The 15,392-nt window shown below is 40.6% G+C and overlaps 1 protein-coding gene across 1 annotated transcript in view; it reads left to right on the top strand.

The window, feature by feature from the left end:
* Positions 1–15,392, top strand: part of BRD1 (bromodomain containing 1) — a 117,087-nt gene that overhangs the window by 28,831 nt on the left and 72,864 nt on the right. Inside the window, exon 3 of the mRNA XM_065423195.1 lies at positions 3,782–3,938. Coding sequence (XP_065279267.1) covers positions 3,782–3,938 — 157 coding nt within the window. The remainder of the gene's footprint in view (positions 1–3,781; positions 3,939–15,392) is intronic.

Genomic DNA, 15,392 nt, shown 5'->3' with positions numbered 1-15,392 from the left:
ACTCAAGTTGAAGCCTTATCAGTGCTGAGTAGAGTGGAAGAATTACTTCTTGTCTTGCACTCATGTGCAGGGTGTCATGGCTCCAGTTAGCGAGATTTCTGAGAGAGTCTCAGAATGTGGTTGAGGACCTCCCATAGCTTTTCTTGGGAGCTATGGTTGGGTCCATGCACACACTGAAGGACTCCAGGGCCACATTGAGGTCTCTGGATATATACACTCCTACAAACGAGGAGATTTAGCAGGTCTCAGACTGCCCAGAGATTGCACTCAACTCAGTACTCTGGTTTCACAGAGCCACTGAACCTGCTAGAAAAAGACAGATTCCAGAGGAAAAGAACTTCCTACCCTCCTTCACCTAGTACCCAGTCATTATCAAAACAATAATTTTGACAGATTGGTTGAGGGCTCGACTTCTTCCTCACTTCTAGTTTGCAAGCTGCAACCTTTTGCCTCCTTCCCCACTTCAGGAGACTTCATTTCCAATAGGCCTGGCAGTGTATTACAACAGGTCATGGATGTTATAACATTGGGCTACACCATCCATTTCACATCCCTCCACATCCATCCCCCTTCTCCATCCTTCTTCAGGGACCCTTCTCACAAGACTATATTAAGTCAAGAAGTACACTCCCTCCTTTGTTTAGGAGCAATAGAACCAGTCCCATCCCCTCAAGGGAAAGGGTTTTACTCCATTTTCTCATGCCAAAGAAGGCTGGAAATTGGAGACCGATCTTGGAGCTAAGACGACTGAACAAATTTGTAAAGTCTGAAAAGTTCCAGATAGTGATTCTGGCACACAGCAGATACCTGTGCTTCACCATGGGCCAGGATCATTTTCATTACTGAATACTCGTGATCTGGTATAGCGTGCTATTATCCTTTGGGGAGGCAAAACACCAGCTTCATCGTAGCAAGCAGTAACACACCAGAGGTCCATCTCAGCAGTCCCTTGAAGAGATTGTGGACCGCTTTGATCTTCCTACGTTGGTGACAGTGTGTCTAGGTGATTTCCGAAATTGTTTGGTTCTGTCTAGATCTCTCTTTAGCCCCAAGGGTGTTCACGAAGGGGTTAGCAGGATTGGCTGCTTACCTTTGTAAGAAGCAATTTTAGTTTTCCCATATCTCGACAACTGGTTACATAAGGGCCAATTTTATGAAGCCATACTAACTTACACCCAGACAGGTCTCTCCCTCTTCCAGGAGTTGGGTCTCCAACTAAACGTAAAGAAGTCCAAGTTAGCCCCGGTACAGAGAATACAATTCCATGGGGCATATTTGGATTTGTTGGCAGCTAGGGACTTCCTTCCCGCAGACAGATTGATAACTTTGTTGAATCTGGTTTGGACAATTCAGGGAAGCCCTAGTATTATAGTAAGGAATGGCTTGCAGCTCCTGGGTCGTGTGGTAGCTTGCACCTTTGTGACCAAGCATGCAGGATTATGCCTTGGCTACTTTCAAGGCTGGTTCATGAAGTCCTATTCCTCACCCAGAGTTAAGTTGGACAAACAGGTCACAGTTTCCTGCCAGGTGAGGAACTCCCTGGATTGGTGGAAAGATCAGCACAAAGTTTGTGCAGGTATCCTTTTCATCTGCCCAGTTCCAGCAATAACTGTGACAATGAACACATCACTGTTATGTTGGGAGCACCCTATTCTATCCATCTACCTGTATTTTTCCCCCCTAAACCACATAAATGTCAGCAGGGGACTTTTCTTCATATGTTAGATGTACAATGGGCATCGGCCTTTTATCTGGATAGTACCAAGCAATTTTGGAAATTACCTAGACTCTGTCTCCAGTGCAGAAAGTTCAAAGAGGTCCACAATCTCTTCAAAGGACAGTTGAGATGGATCTCTGGATGTATTACTGCTTGCTACAATGCAGCTGGTGTTTTGCCTTCCCAAAGGATAATAGGACACTACCAGAGCACAAGCAACTTCCACAGCGTTACTCAGAAACGTTCCAGTTTCTGAGATATGCAGAGCTGCTACATGGGCTTCAGTGCATACGTTTTCTAAACTCTGTGCCTTGGTTCACTCCATCAGATCTGGTGCGGAACTTGGTTCTGTTGTATTATCTTCAGTCCTGGACTTGATTCTGAAGCGTCTTCCTCCATGTGAGGATACTGTTGGGGAGGCACCTGAAGAGGAGCACCCATCGGGACACTTCATAGAAAAGAAAAGGTTTCCCACCTTGTGCAGTAACTGTGGTTCTTTGAGGTGTGTGTCCCTGTGGGTGCTCCGCTACTCACCCTCCGTCCCCTCTGCTTTGGACTGTCCTTGCTGGATGTTTGGCTAGAGAAGGAACTGAGGGCAGTTTGCCCACACAGCCCTATGTACCCTCGTGGCACAGGGTTGTCTAGAGTGCACGTGCAGGCCGAACGGATGCTGCTAATGGAAAATCTCCGATCAAGGGCTCAAGCGGCACATGCATACCTGAAGTGGAGCAGAAGGTGAGTAAACTGTTCTTTTATATTTATTAACTTCTTTGTAAATACGTTACACGGATTATCCACTAAGAAATGCCTAATTCTTTTTTAGTTTAAGACTATTGAACTGAACTGAAATTTTGGAACAGCCTTCCGAGGGAAACGGTGGGGGCGAAAGACCTCTCTGGCTTCAAGATTAGGCTTGATAAGTTTATGGAGGGAATGGTTCGATGGGATAACGTGATTTTAGTCAATTAGGCATTAACGTGCCATCGCGGGTAAAATGAGGGTCCGGCTGTAGAATCTTGCCTGTATGCTCGGGGTTCTGCTGATCGCCATATTTGGGGTCGGGAAGGAATTTTCCTCCAGGGTAGATTGGCAGAGGCCCTGGAGGTTTTTCGCCTTCCTCCGCAGCATAGGGCAGGGGTCGCAGGCTGGAAGATTCTGTTGTGGGTGGGTCAGCTTTTGTGGCCTGCATCATGCGGGAGGTCAGACTAGATGACCATATTGGTCCCTTCTGACCTTAAAGTCTATGAGTCTATGAACGAAATACATTATGTTCTCTTTTAAGAATCCTTTAAAATGTTTGGGTTTTTTACCTTTAGAAAGTGTCCCATAATTGCTATTTGATGACCCAGTCTTGGAGCTCCTATGTTTACATACGTTCCATTGAGGCTGTGTGCGCACTACTATGGCATCAGTGTTCTGATATTTTAATTTTCAAATTGCTTTTTTCTTCAGAAAAGTCTCTCTTCTAGGCACTTAAGAAAAAACAAATCTAGAGGAGGGTTTTTGTTGTTGTTGACATTTTAATATCTAAGGTGCATTTTAAATTTTTAGAAAAAGCTAAAAATACTACTTTAAAAAAAAATTAACTAAACACATAAAATAGTAAGTAATGAATACACAAAACATTCATCTGAAAATTTGTATAGGGCTTTAGGGCCCTAAAAATTAATTACAGGGGTTTAGGATTAAATATCAACCTTAAAAAAAAATTCTACTGCTGAGATTTTACTGTCAAATTTAATCTGAGAGCATTTTTTTATGCCTGGGTTAGTAACTCATAAAAATTTACACATCTTCATATATTAGTATCACAATGTGTAATTTGATAGAAACTAAAATGTTGAGTAGCTGCTGTTAAAGGTTTTATTTATTTTAGCAATCAGACAAAATTGCACCAAGAGCAATATAGTCCAAAGAGATTTTATAATAAATGTTAGTGCCATATTGTTGTAGTATACAAAATATCTTGATAGAAATGAAAATTCTGATATTTAATTTCCATAACCAAAAACTTGTTTGATGCTTTGCTGCAAAAATTAAACTTTCAGTTTTTCCACATTTTAGATTAAATAAAATTATGAATCAGGTGGCCATTCAACGGAAGAAGCAGTTTGTTGAAAGAGTACACAGTTACTGGTTACTTAAAAGACTGTCTAGGAATGGTGTTCCTCTGTTGAGAAGGCTGCAATCCAGTTTACAGTCACAAAGAAACATACAACAGGTACGTAGCACACTTTTTACTCAAAACACAGATTTCAAGTCTTTTAATTTCATTTTGTAAAGAAAACACCAAAAAAAAAAAATTCTAGGAAACTAGCTTTGAATAAAATTTGATTTTCCTTTCAATTATCACCTGATGAATAATATCCTCTGAATTCTAATTTAAGATAATTGAGTCTTGACAAATATTTTTTTAGGCCTCATTAGATGTACAAAAGTATTTTTTGTATTTATCTTGGGCATGTTGTAGCAGGGAAATACTGTTCACCAACTCTTAGAACATCATCTATAATAATACTCAGGTTATTATATCTCACTCATTACCGGGGTCTGAGTGTTTTACACCTATGGTACACCAATAAGACCCAAAAATGCATTTTTATTTTAATATCCATTGGAAACACATGAAGCAAATTCAGTGGTTGCCAACTGGAAAAGAGAATAAGGAAAGCTTTTGGGGGTATATTTTACAGACGGGGGAAGGCAGGGTAGCCTAGTGATTAGAGCACTGGACTGGCATTCAGGAGACAATTCAGGTTCATTCTCCAGCTCTGCTACTGCATTGCTCGGTGACCTTGGGCAAATCACTTCCCCGCATTGTATCTCAGTTCCTGATTCGTAAATGGGGATAATGATACTGATGTTCTCTGTAAAGTGATTTGAGATCTATGGGGATGAAAAGTGCTATGTAAAATCAAGGTATTATAAACGGCCTGAAACTTTTTTAAATTCCAAAGGTTTTCTCCTGCTCCTGGTGTTTGGTGGCAGCAGAATTAAACCATAAATTGTCCAGGGTGAAATTCCCCCCAATATAGAGAACCCAACAGAGATCTGTGTACCATTCAATCCTTCTGAAACAGTGCTTCTGTATCCTGGGAAATTTCCCAAAATCTGGGAATTTTTGAGTAAAATGTTTTGAATGAAAATTCCCAATTTCCCAAGTTGAAACATTTTACTCACAAATTCCCAGGTTTTGGGAAATTTCCCAGGATATAGAAGCACTGTAAAAAACTCTATCTGGGGATTTTTCACCAGATTTGGGAAATTTTTAGTGCTAGGTTGGGAAAAGTTGGCATCACGATATAGAAGCACTGTTCTGAAACCATTTTATGATTCCTTAAGTGGGACTAAAATTATACAATTGTACTGGCTTTCTGCACAATTGCACCTTAGCAACACCACATTTAGGTTGACTTAAAATTATAAATATATTTAGAAAATGAAGTTCGTGAAAAACAAAAGAAAAAAATATTACCCTTTGCCATCCAATTTCAGGGTCCTAATCAGGAGTAGGAAGCAACATGTACTTTGTTTCAGGGGTTTGTGAGGTTGTCATCTCTTGTGCGAATAACACATAACCCTGACCTTGAGTCTTTACGTGCTTAAAAATGTGTCTAATTTTAAGTCATTAGTAGATTCTATAAATGAGTTAAGGCCCCATCCTGCAATGTGAATTATGATGGCAGAGCCTTGCCCCACTCTGATTCAGTAGGGTTCACGTAGTGCAGATTTCAGCCAGCAGGGATCAAAATGCAGGAGTTTTTTAGTCACTCTTTTTTTAAAAGAGCTGAGAATATATGTGACTGTTTCTTTCAGTTTGTCCTCTTTTTTTTTTAAAAGTGAGCCCCATAATAGGTATAAAGCAGTCTTCAGTTTTAAAGTTGTCCTCTTTTCATGAAGAACTCCTGATCAGAAGAGTTTAGTATAATTTTATATTGTCATTTAAATTTAAATTATGATTATATAAAATAACAATTAAATTCAAAGTTTCCCTCAGTGCATCAAGAACACTGTGTTTATACTGTGCTATTATTTGCTAATATATCACTCGCTGGTAGCCTGTCCTGGGGGGGGTGTGTGTGTGTGTGAGATCATGATCATTGTTGCTTTGTCACTTCCTTAGTTCTTCTTTGTCCCTTTCTCTCCCTCCCATGTTTCTTCTCTTTTTCTTTTATGAAAACCCCATTGTTGTGGATTGTGACATCCAAAGTAGTTATTTATAGAGGTAACAGAGCTGGTTGATAAGACTGACAAGTTCTCTGATAGAATTGACATTGAATGTAAATCAGCCAGTTATTTCTTTCTCTTCTCTCCTTTCGTCCCTGTTCTGCTTGTGTAGAATTTTTTAAATGTGTAATTTTAGTTTTTTAAATATCTTAGATTTCGAATTTTTGACCTACACAACTAGGTACTGATCCTGCACCACTTAAGTCAATGGGTGAAGGATCAAGCTCCTATAGAAGGCTATTTGAATAATGTCTCACTAATCTAAATTGGGTCAGAAATTTAATAGCTCATTGCACTATAAAACAGATAAACTGTACAACTATAAAAGTCTTGTGTAATCTTCTAGTTTTAAATACTAGAAATTCCAGCTCAGAAGACCTAATGTTACACATGAATAAAGTCATTTGTGTATAATCTTAGTTATTCATAAATATTTGCAACTAAAAAAATCCCCAAGTAATTGTAAAATGACTTCAGTGGGAGCTATTTGTGTGCCCAGCATGTCTAAAAATCAGGGCAAGTGCCTAAGTATAGACTTTAGGCTTTTTAGGCTTCTGTTTCTGAAAAAGTTGGCCCCATTAGTTGGTGGATGGGAAAGAAAATACAAAATAATTCTGCTTTTGGGATGACATCTCGATTCACACATTTTAAAACTTCATAATTTAACAGTGAATAATTTAAATTAATTGGCAAGTACTGCATAGTACTCCTGGGGGAATTCTGCACCATTGAGCAGTGCAGAATTTGTGCAGAATTAATGTTCTGCGCAGAATTTCATTTTTCCTGGCAGAATTGGTGCTGCAGAGCTGCTGGCCATCACTAGGGGCCGCTGGACCCATCAGAGTCTGACTCTCCAGCTCACAAATACAGGACACTGCTGGGGAGAGGGAGAGGTGTCCAGGCAGCTGCAGTTCCCAGCATGTCCTGAAGGAAGGATGTGGTGTGCAGGAAACTCTGTACAACCTTGGCACCCAGCATCAGGCTGTTTCTCTCTCTGGATCCCTGGGCTCTGGGCAGTAGGGGGTGTGGGTGGCTGGGCTGGGACGGGGGCACCCCACAGCTGGGCTCTGGGGGGGAGGGATGTGGGTGTCTGGGCTGCGGGGTGCCCCGCAGAAGGCTCTGGGGGAGGGTGTGTGTGTGTGTGTGTCTGAGGCTGGAGTGGCAGAGTTTTGCCCCAAGATGTGCCAGCTGGCAAGTGTGACACACCCGTACTGAGATGCCCAACAAAAGCATAACAGAGAAACAGGAACTGGGTTGTCATAAGGGTTTCTTTAACTCTACTCCTCGGGGAATCTCTTTTGTTGTCTGTATTGTTACAGACATACTTGCTGACAGGCATTTTGAAATAATTTACCAAAATAATTGAAACTGGTGTGATTATATTGTGTTATTTTGACAAATAAAATATGCAGAACTTTGCAAAATTTTAAAATATTATGCACAGACTTTTTAAACTTTTGTCACAGAATTCCCCCAGGAGTAACATGATGGAATTATAACTGGCAGAATGAAAGCATCTATAGTTTAGATTGTTGAAGTGTTTTCATTTTAAACCCCTCTTCTGACTCACTTTCAAAAACTTTTGCTTGCTAAACTGAAATTCCGCAGAACTACAAAATTCTGTGCCTCTCTCCAAAGGTGAGTGTGTAGTTGGTTGGTTTATGTTTTGTTTTTTGAGCTTAATGAAAACATGGTTCAGACATTCTTGACTAAGAACTGAGGGGGAGGGGGATAGGGGGAACATATCCACTTAAAAAACACGGATGTGTTGGAACAGCTTGATTAAAAATGTAACACTGAAATCTGGATGCTTATGTTCAAAATTTTAAAGTCAAATATTAGAAAATATTGGTGTGATTTTAATATAATGGATTAATCTTAATGAGCCACTTCTCTCTTTTAAAATGTGCTCAAATATTAGGGCAATCAACAGATTGCTACAGCCTAAAGGGGAGATTTAACTGAGATAAAGATGTATATTAAACATAAGTTTTTAAAACTTGATTTGTAACCCTTGAACAGGGACCCTTTAGCTTGCCTGTCTGGCGGTATTAAACACATTTTGCTACAGCTGCTTTTTTACTTTTAAGTTGTTCAGGTTGTACTTTAAGTATTTAACAAGCATCTTCAAGGTACCACAATGTATGTACCCTTTTAAGCATCTAAATGTCAATATATATTGCTCTTTATAATCATTTGGTATAAAAAAAATTGTAAATAGGTTTAGCGTTTCCTCCATAGTTTAGGATTAACCAACTACTCTGAAACCAACAAAGATAAAATCTCAGTGTAATAAAAAATCCTATACTGAAATTCTTAAGATTTAATCTGAAAATAAATTCCACAAACAAGAACCCTAATTAGAAACTGAGATTGGTTGTATGTAAGCTGTTTCAACTGAAGAGGCCATTGGTCCATTTTAGTTAATGCTCAACAAATGAGAATGAGAACTTTGTTATACACCTCTACCCTGATACAACGCGACCCGATATAACATGAATTCGGATATAACGCAGTAAAGCAGTGCTGGGGGGGGGGAGGCTGTGCACTCCGGCGGATCAAAGCAAGTTCGATATAACGTGGTTTCACCTATAACGCGGTAAGATTTTTTGGCTCCCGAGGACAGCGTTATATTGGGGTAGAGGTGTACTTTCTTTTCATTTCACCTTGGGGAGTAGCTATCCCGTACAAACAGATTGTGAAATATATTTGGTAGATGATGAGCCTCTAATTGTTTTGAAATGAAATAGAAAGATTGGTGTTTTATTTGTTCCTTATTTCTTCAGATTCAAAAGTAACTCTCTCAAAAGAGGGTTATAATATTTTCAATAGTGTCAGTTTTATTTCTGCACCTGTAAGGTTGGAGGAGAAATTACAAACATTTTAAAGTTGTTTAAAATGGTTTTCCTAGATTGAAAGTACCTAGTCTAGAAGAGGACTAATAATAGAAACCTGAATATAAGGTTCTTTTTCAAATAGTGTCCCTGTGGATGCTCAACTTCAGGTGTGCCTGTGCCTTTGTTCAGAGAATTTTGGTACCAGTACCTGTATGGCCTGCTCATATATCCCACACCTTTCTGGGCACTGTGCTGAGACTATATGGGTCTGCACAGGCAAACTACTCTGTCCCTTCTCATCTACCTTTGGCCCAAGACAGAGTCTGCTATGGGCTTGTTCTCTAATATTTAGCTTTTTCTCAGATCTCTTATAGTTACTTACCTTAGTGTTATAGTTGTTGAAACAATTGTTACCCTTGTTTTTTCTAATCCCCTCCTCAAAAAACCCAGCAACCCACCACACAGAACTTTATATTAGAATTTAGGTACCCAAGGGTCTAATCATGTCTTCTGAGCCAGTCCCCTCCTCTGTTAACAAGTGCTTGTGGTTTGTCAGTATCAAGACTCTCTTGGTCACTGACTCCTTTATTACCTAGGGTACCACACTCCCCCTCATCTATTCTTCAAGCCAAACAACTCAGCCCCCCACACCCCACCCCAGAGTATGTGGGAAAGGACTCATCACACACTCAAATTTCGGTACAGGTTCACCATCCTATTCTAAAACAGATCGCTTTCCCTTCTATACTGATGTATTTGGCAGGAACACAGGTGGCTGCCTCCACCTATGCCTTTTGGGCCCCGGAGTGCCCTTGTTGGGGTCTGTGGGCATTGTGTCACCAACAGTTTACATCGAGGTCCTTGCAACGTCGTAGGGAACAGAGACGAGCCCATTCTCCTCAACCCCCTTTACCACCACCTATCCCAGAGGAACAGACCTGTGAGAAGCAAGAAGCAAGGGCCAATAAGGAGGTTGTACCTCTTACTAATATTTCTTCCTCATCTCCTGATGAAACTCTATAACTCCACTATCTTCTATGGCAGATGAGTTCAGGCATTTTCTTGAACTGATGAAGTAGATTGCTGACATGCTGCAGATTCCCTTAGAGGAGGTTTAGGAGTCCCACCATAAACTCCTAGATATTTTACACACTTCGAAGTCTATGAAGATTGCCATTACAGTCAATGAAGCTCTTGTGGAGCCCATTAAGATGGTTTGGTAAATCTCTGCTACCGCACCGCCTACCTGCAAAGTATGATGTTCCAGCTAGGGAATTGGAGTTTCTGTTTCTCACCCAACTCAGAATTCCATTGCCATGCAGACCATTAATGAATGAGGCAGACAATATAACTCAAAGTCCACCCTATACAGTAAGAACCACAAGAGACTCAATCTTTTTGGTCATAAATCCTATGCTTCAGCCACACTTCAGTGCAGGATAGCAAAACATCAGGCGTTCATGGCCAAATACGACTATTTAAATGATGATAAATTCAATTCTTTTATTGAGCATCTGCTGGAAGAACATCAGGACCAGTTTAAGTCCATTCTACAAGAAGGTCAGCTCCTGACTAAGACATTGCTCCAGGCCTCCTTGGATGCAGCAGATACTGCAGCATGGTTTATCTCCACTGCAGTGATCATGAGAAGAGCATCTTGGCTACATCTGTTGGGCTTTCCAAGATAGGTTCAGAGTACTGTCGAAGATATCCCCTTTGGCAGTCACAACCTTGTGAACTTGACAGATACATCTCTCCACACTTTAAAGGACTTGAGAGCCATATTGCAATCCCTAGGGATTTACACTCCTGTCAATAAAAGGAGATTTGGTAGGTCTCAGATGCCACAAAGAGCATGCTCTGCCCTGTATTCCAACATATATCCTTCTGAATCCCCCGGTCAAGAAACAAAGATACTCAAAGAAACCTTCTTCAGCTACAGATGCATCTTCTCAGCCATCCATGTCCCCCACACGATAGTTTTGATGACTTGGTCGAGAATCTCAACCATCCAACCAACAAGGTCTTACAGCTGCAACATCTTATCCCCCTCCCTCCTTTTGGATGTTGTCTCTCCCATTTTCAGGATGCATGGGAGCGTATATCATCAGACAAATGGGTTTTGGAAACTATAACATTTGGTTACACTATCCATTTCAAATCTCCTACCCATTCTCCCTGCCTGTCCCTCTTCAGGGATCCCCTCATGATCATTTGCTAGAACAAGAAGTGACATCTCTTGTACATATGGGAACAGTGGAACCAGTTCCTGTGCAACACAGGGTAAGGGGATTCTATTCAAAGTACTTCCTGGTTCCCAAAAAGAATGGAGAGTGGAGGCCAATTTTAGACCTTAGATCTTAAACAAATATATAAAGCAACAAAAATTCAGGGCGGTGATCCTTTCAGCAACGATTCCTTTATTAGAAGTAGGAGACTGGGTTGTGATTCTCGACCTACAAGACACACATTTTCATGTTGCTATTCACCTTCATACAAGAAGCTTCTTCATTTTCTAATAAACGGAGAACATTACCAATGCATGGTGTTCCCATTTGATCTATCTTCAGTACTGAGTGTATTTTCAAAGATTCTGGCAGTAGTAGTTGCTAACCTACCTCGTTTGGGTATAATGGTTTTCCTGTACCTAAAGGATTGGTTCCTCAGGGGCAGGTTGTATCAGGAAGCGTTGATGTCAGTAAAGATCATGTGTTCCCCATTTCACAGCCTGGGCCTTCAAATCAACCTTGAAAAGTCCATTTTGACTCCACTACAGCATCCAGATTTCATAGGCACATCCCTGGATGCAGTGACAGGCAAAGCATACCTACTGTCCAGCACGTTTCTCGCCTTAGTGAATTTCATCTAAAAGATTCAGGGCAGTCCTCAAGTAATAGTAAGAGATTGTCTTCAACTGCTAGCACATGTCCGATTGCGTCATTTTAGTGCAGCATGCCAGATTACACATCCAAGGTCTACAGGGATAACTGAATAGTTTGCAGACCAAGCACACAGTCTTGGCAGGTTACTCTCTGTTCCGCAATGTGTTCTACAAGCACTCAACCGGTGGAAGGCCTGGAACAGAACTGCACAGGTGTTCCATTCTTGTGGATTTCCCCTACATTAGATCATTCACTTTTGGGGTGGGGGCACATCTGAGACCTCACGAGGTACAGGGACAATGGTCACTACAAGAGCAGTTTCTCCACATCAGTCTCTTTGGAATTGAGAGCCCTCAAAAATGCTTGCCTACACTTCTTTAGCACTAATCAAGTCAAAGTTAGTAAAGATAAATGATAGATAACGTGGCATGCATGTATTATATCAACCATCCCCATCTCTGTGCCAAAGCGATAAAACCCTGAAATTGATGCATTGCCAGCCACATAGTCATCTCACCTTCTCACCTCCTAGATATTCAGAACACCATGGCAGATGACTTCAGCAGACATGTTTCTCTAAATTACGAACGGGAACTGAACTCCAGATTCTTCCACAAGGCGTTCTTAGCCTGGGGTTTGATCTGTTTGCCATGGCAGCCAGCACAAAATGCATCAGGTATTGCTCGGGGGAGAGGGGGCCCCATTTCACAGTGGACTCGTTCCTCATCTCATGGACGAAAGAACTTCTCTGTGTGCATCTACCTACACTGTTACTGTTAAAGGTTCTCAACAAGAAACCAAGGTCAATCCAGAGTGACACTGATTGCACTAATACGGCCAAGACAGGTCTGGTATCCATATATGATCAGACTAAACTTCCTCCCTTCAAGGAGGCTTGTGATCAGTCCTCACCTACTGACTCAGGATGCTGGCTGAGCATTTCACCCCAGCCTGCAGATTCTGAGGGTCCAAGCATGGTTCCTCAAAGGTTCTGTGGAATAGAGAGATCCTGTTTGTCAGAGGTACATGTTTTATTAAATAGTAGAAAAGAATCTATAAGAAATACTTATCTCCAGAAAAGGAAATATTATCTTTGGTGTATTTGGTGTATTCTGTTAGCTGACTCACTCTCCTCTTCTCAGGGTATTGGATTACCTACTGGAACTGAAAGCATCAGGACTTTCTGTGAATTCCAGTAGGGTTCACTTAGCAGTAACAACTTTTCACACACCTAAAGGGTTTTTTTCACTCTTAGCTCACCTAACTATTGCAAAATTCCTAAGAGATTTATTGAATATCTCCCCATAAATCACAGATCCTATTCCAAGCGAGGAATTGAACCTAGTTCTTAATTGTCTCATGAAACACCTTTTTAAGCCACTAGCTATGTGCTCTTTATTAGATTTATCAATGAAGACAGTCTTCCTGGTAGCAATCTCTTCTGCCCCAAGGGTGGGAGAATTGGGGGGCCTTAATGGCAGACCCCATTTAGGGTATTCACCAGAGAGAAAGTGTTGCTGCAGGCCTATCCCAAGTTTATCTAAGATGTCCTCAGAATTTTATATTGATCAAACCATTCACCTCCCAGGTTTTTTTTCCAAAACTGTGCCAGGACTATTCAAGAAACCATATTCCAGTAGATATCAGGAGGGCATTAGCTTTCTACCTAGATAGGACCGAACTATTTATGTCCATTGTTGGACAGAAACACGAGTTCAGTAATTTCGAAACACAGGTTATCAAAATGGATCTCTGATTATATTAAGATTTGTTGTGACAGAACTCAAGTTCAGCCCCCTTCAAGAGTGATAGCACGTACTACAAGAGCACTACCTACATCTATAGCCTAACTTAAGGATGTACCAGTTGCAGACAGCTGTAGAGCGGCAACGTGGTCATCTGTTCAGACTTATTTTAATCATTATGTTTTGGTACCTGTGGCAAGATCAGCTGCTGCTGTAGATAGTGCAGTTTTATCTTCTGAATTGGACTCTGGTCCAAACCTTCCACCTCCTTAATGGGGGTACTGCTTGGGAGACACCTGAAGTGCTCTACTACCCACCCTCCTCTTCTTCCTGTCATTTATTTTTAATTGGACAATTCCATGTCCAACAATCAGCAGAAAATTTCATGATTCCTTAAGTCTCTCTTGTGATCCATGAAGCATCATCACATTTTGATGTGGCAGTGACTTTTTGAGGCAGTTAATTACCATGATAAATTACTTTTTAAATTTAAAGTTTTAAAATAGCTAGTTCGCCTGTCTTTTCCCCTTCTCTGAGTTTTGGAAAATTGTAAATAGGTTTTTAGGTTCTGCTTCATAAAAGATAGGGGTAGGGTGCTTTGGCAGAACTTCATGGTCCAAGTCCCTCCTGCCCTTCTGTAACATTTACCCTTTCATCTATGCTTTTTGTGACCAATTTCTAAAGTACTTAGACCAATATCTAAATTACTACCAGTATCCTGTCCTGAGCGTCCTGCTTTAACACAAATTCACGGGGGGCTATCCCTTTATTTGCCATCAGGCATTTTGATACCTGTGCAGAATAGTAGCAGTCACAATGAAAATAAACTGCCATTTTGCTGTTTAGTATTTGGATTGTGGTAGTGTGTAGAGAGGCCCTGATCATGGTTTGGGGCCCCATTGTGCTAGGCACCGCACACACACAATGTAAAGATGGACCCCAGCCTTAAGAGCTTACACTTACATGTAATGTACACAGTGAGACCCATAGAAACGTAAATACCACTGTAAATAAATGGGCAGGAGTGGAGTTCTTTGCTGTTTTTAATTTTGTCTTTTAGCTATCTAAAAGAGCTGTGAGTAGTAATTAGTTGTAGTTATTTGCTGCAGTATTCATTCATACAGTAATACCAACTTCAGGCATTACAAAATCATATCGATTTAAAATCATGGGATTTAACGTGCACAAAATTACATCTCATTGTAGGCCTAGGTTTTTTTTTATGGTCTCCTGATATTTTAATCTTTAGGGGAAATTGCTTATCCCTAATTTGTATTCGATCATCTAAGGTTCAAAATTCAGTCTTAAATATATACACAAAAAGCAGGCATCCCTGTTCCCTACTTTATGAGGACTGTTTACTTATGCAGAGTTGGTGATATGCAAAGAGCTGCCATTATAGTTTCCCATCCCTCCCTAAATAGTCATCTTTCTCATCGTACAGGAACAAGGGAACATTCAAAGGCAGCAAATTAAAAACTAGTAAAAGGAGAAAATACGTCTTTACACAACATAATTAACTCATGGAAATTTGTTTCTAAAAATATTGAGGTCAAGAGTTTATCAGGATTCAGAAAAGGATTAATGTTTATGTAAATAATGAGACCATTCACAGTTACATTTGGTGAAATAAAAATGTTTGCATCTTTTCCTAAGGAAAAGCAAGAGCTCACATTTCAGGGCAAAAGCCTGATGTGAGTTAATAAGAACCTTCCCTTATTCCATAATGGACCTCAGGTTTATTGTACTTTGCTTTCCAATAGATGGTATTAGCCTCTGTGTAAGATAGAATAATTGAGCTATGGCCTGGTATGGCAATTTCTATGTTTTCATGAGCGTGGGGACTGAGTTAAAGACTTTAGTCTGGTCATGCAACTTAATTACAACATGGTATTAGGTCCCATCCCCATTGCAGACTTAAAAATACAGGCATGGTGTAACATGGTCTCTGAGGCATCTATTTTTGCAGTGTAGATGTGTCCTA

This window comes from Emys orbicularis, chromosome 1, assembly GCF_028017835.1.
Source record: "Emys orbicularis isolate rEmyOrb1 chromosome 1, rEmyOrb1.hap1, whole genome shotgun sequence".
NCBI lineage: Eukaryota > Metazoa > Chordata > Testudines > Emydidae > Emys > Emys orbicularis.
The sequence above is the reverse complement of the archived record's forward strand: the minus strand, read 5'-3'. Positions and strand labels throughout refer to the sequence as shown.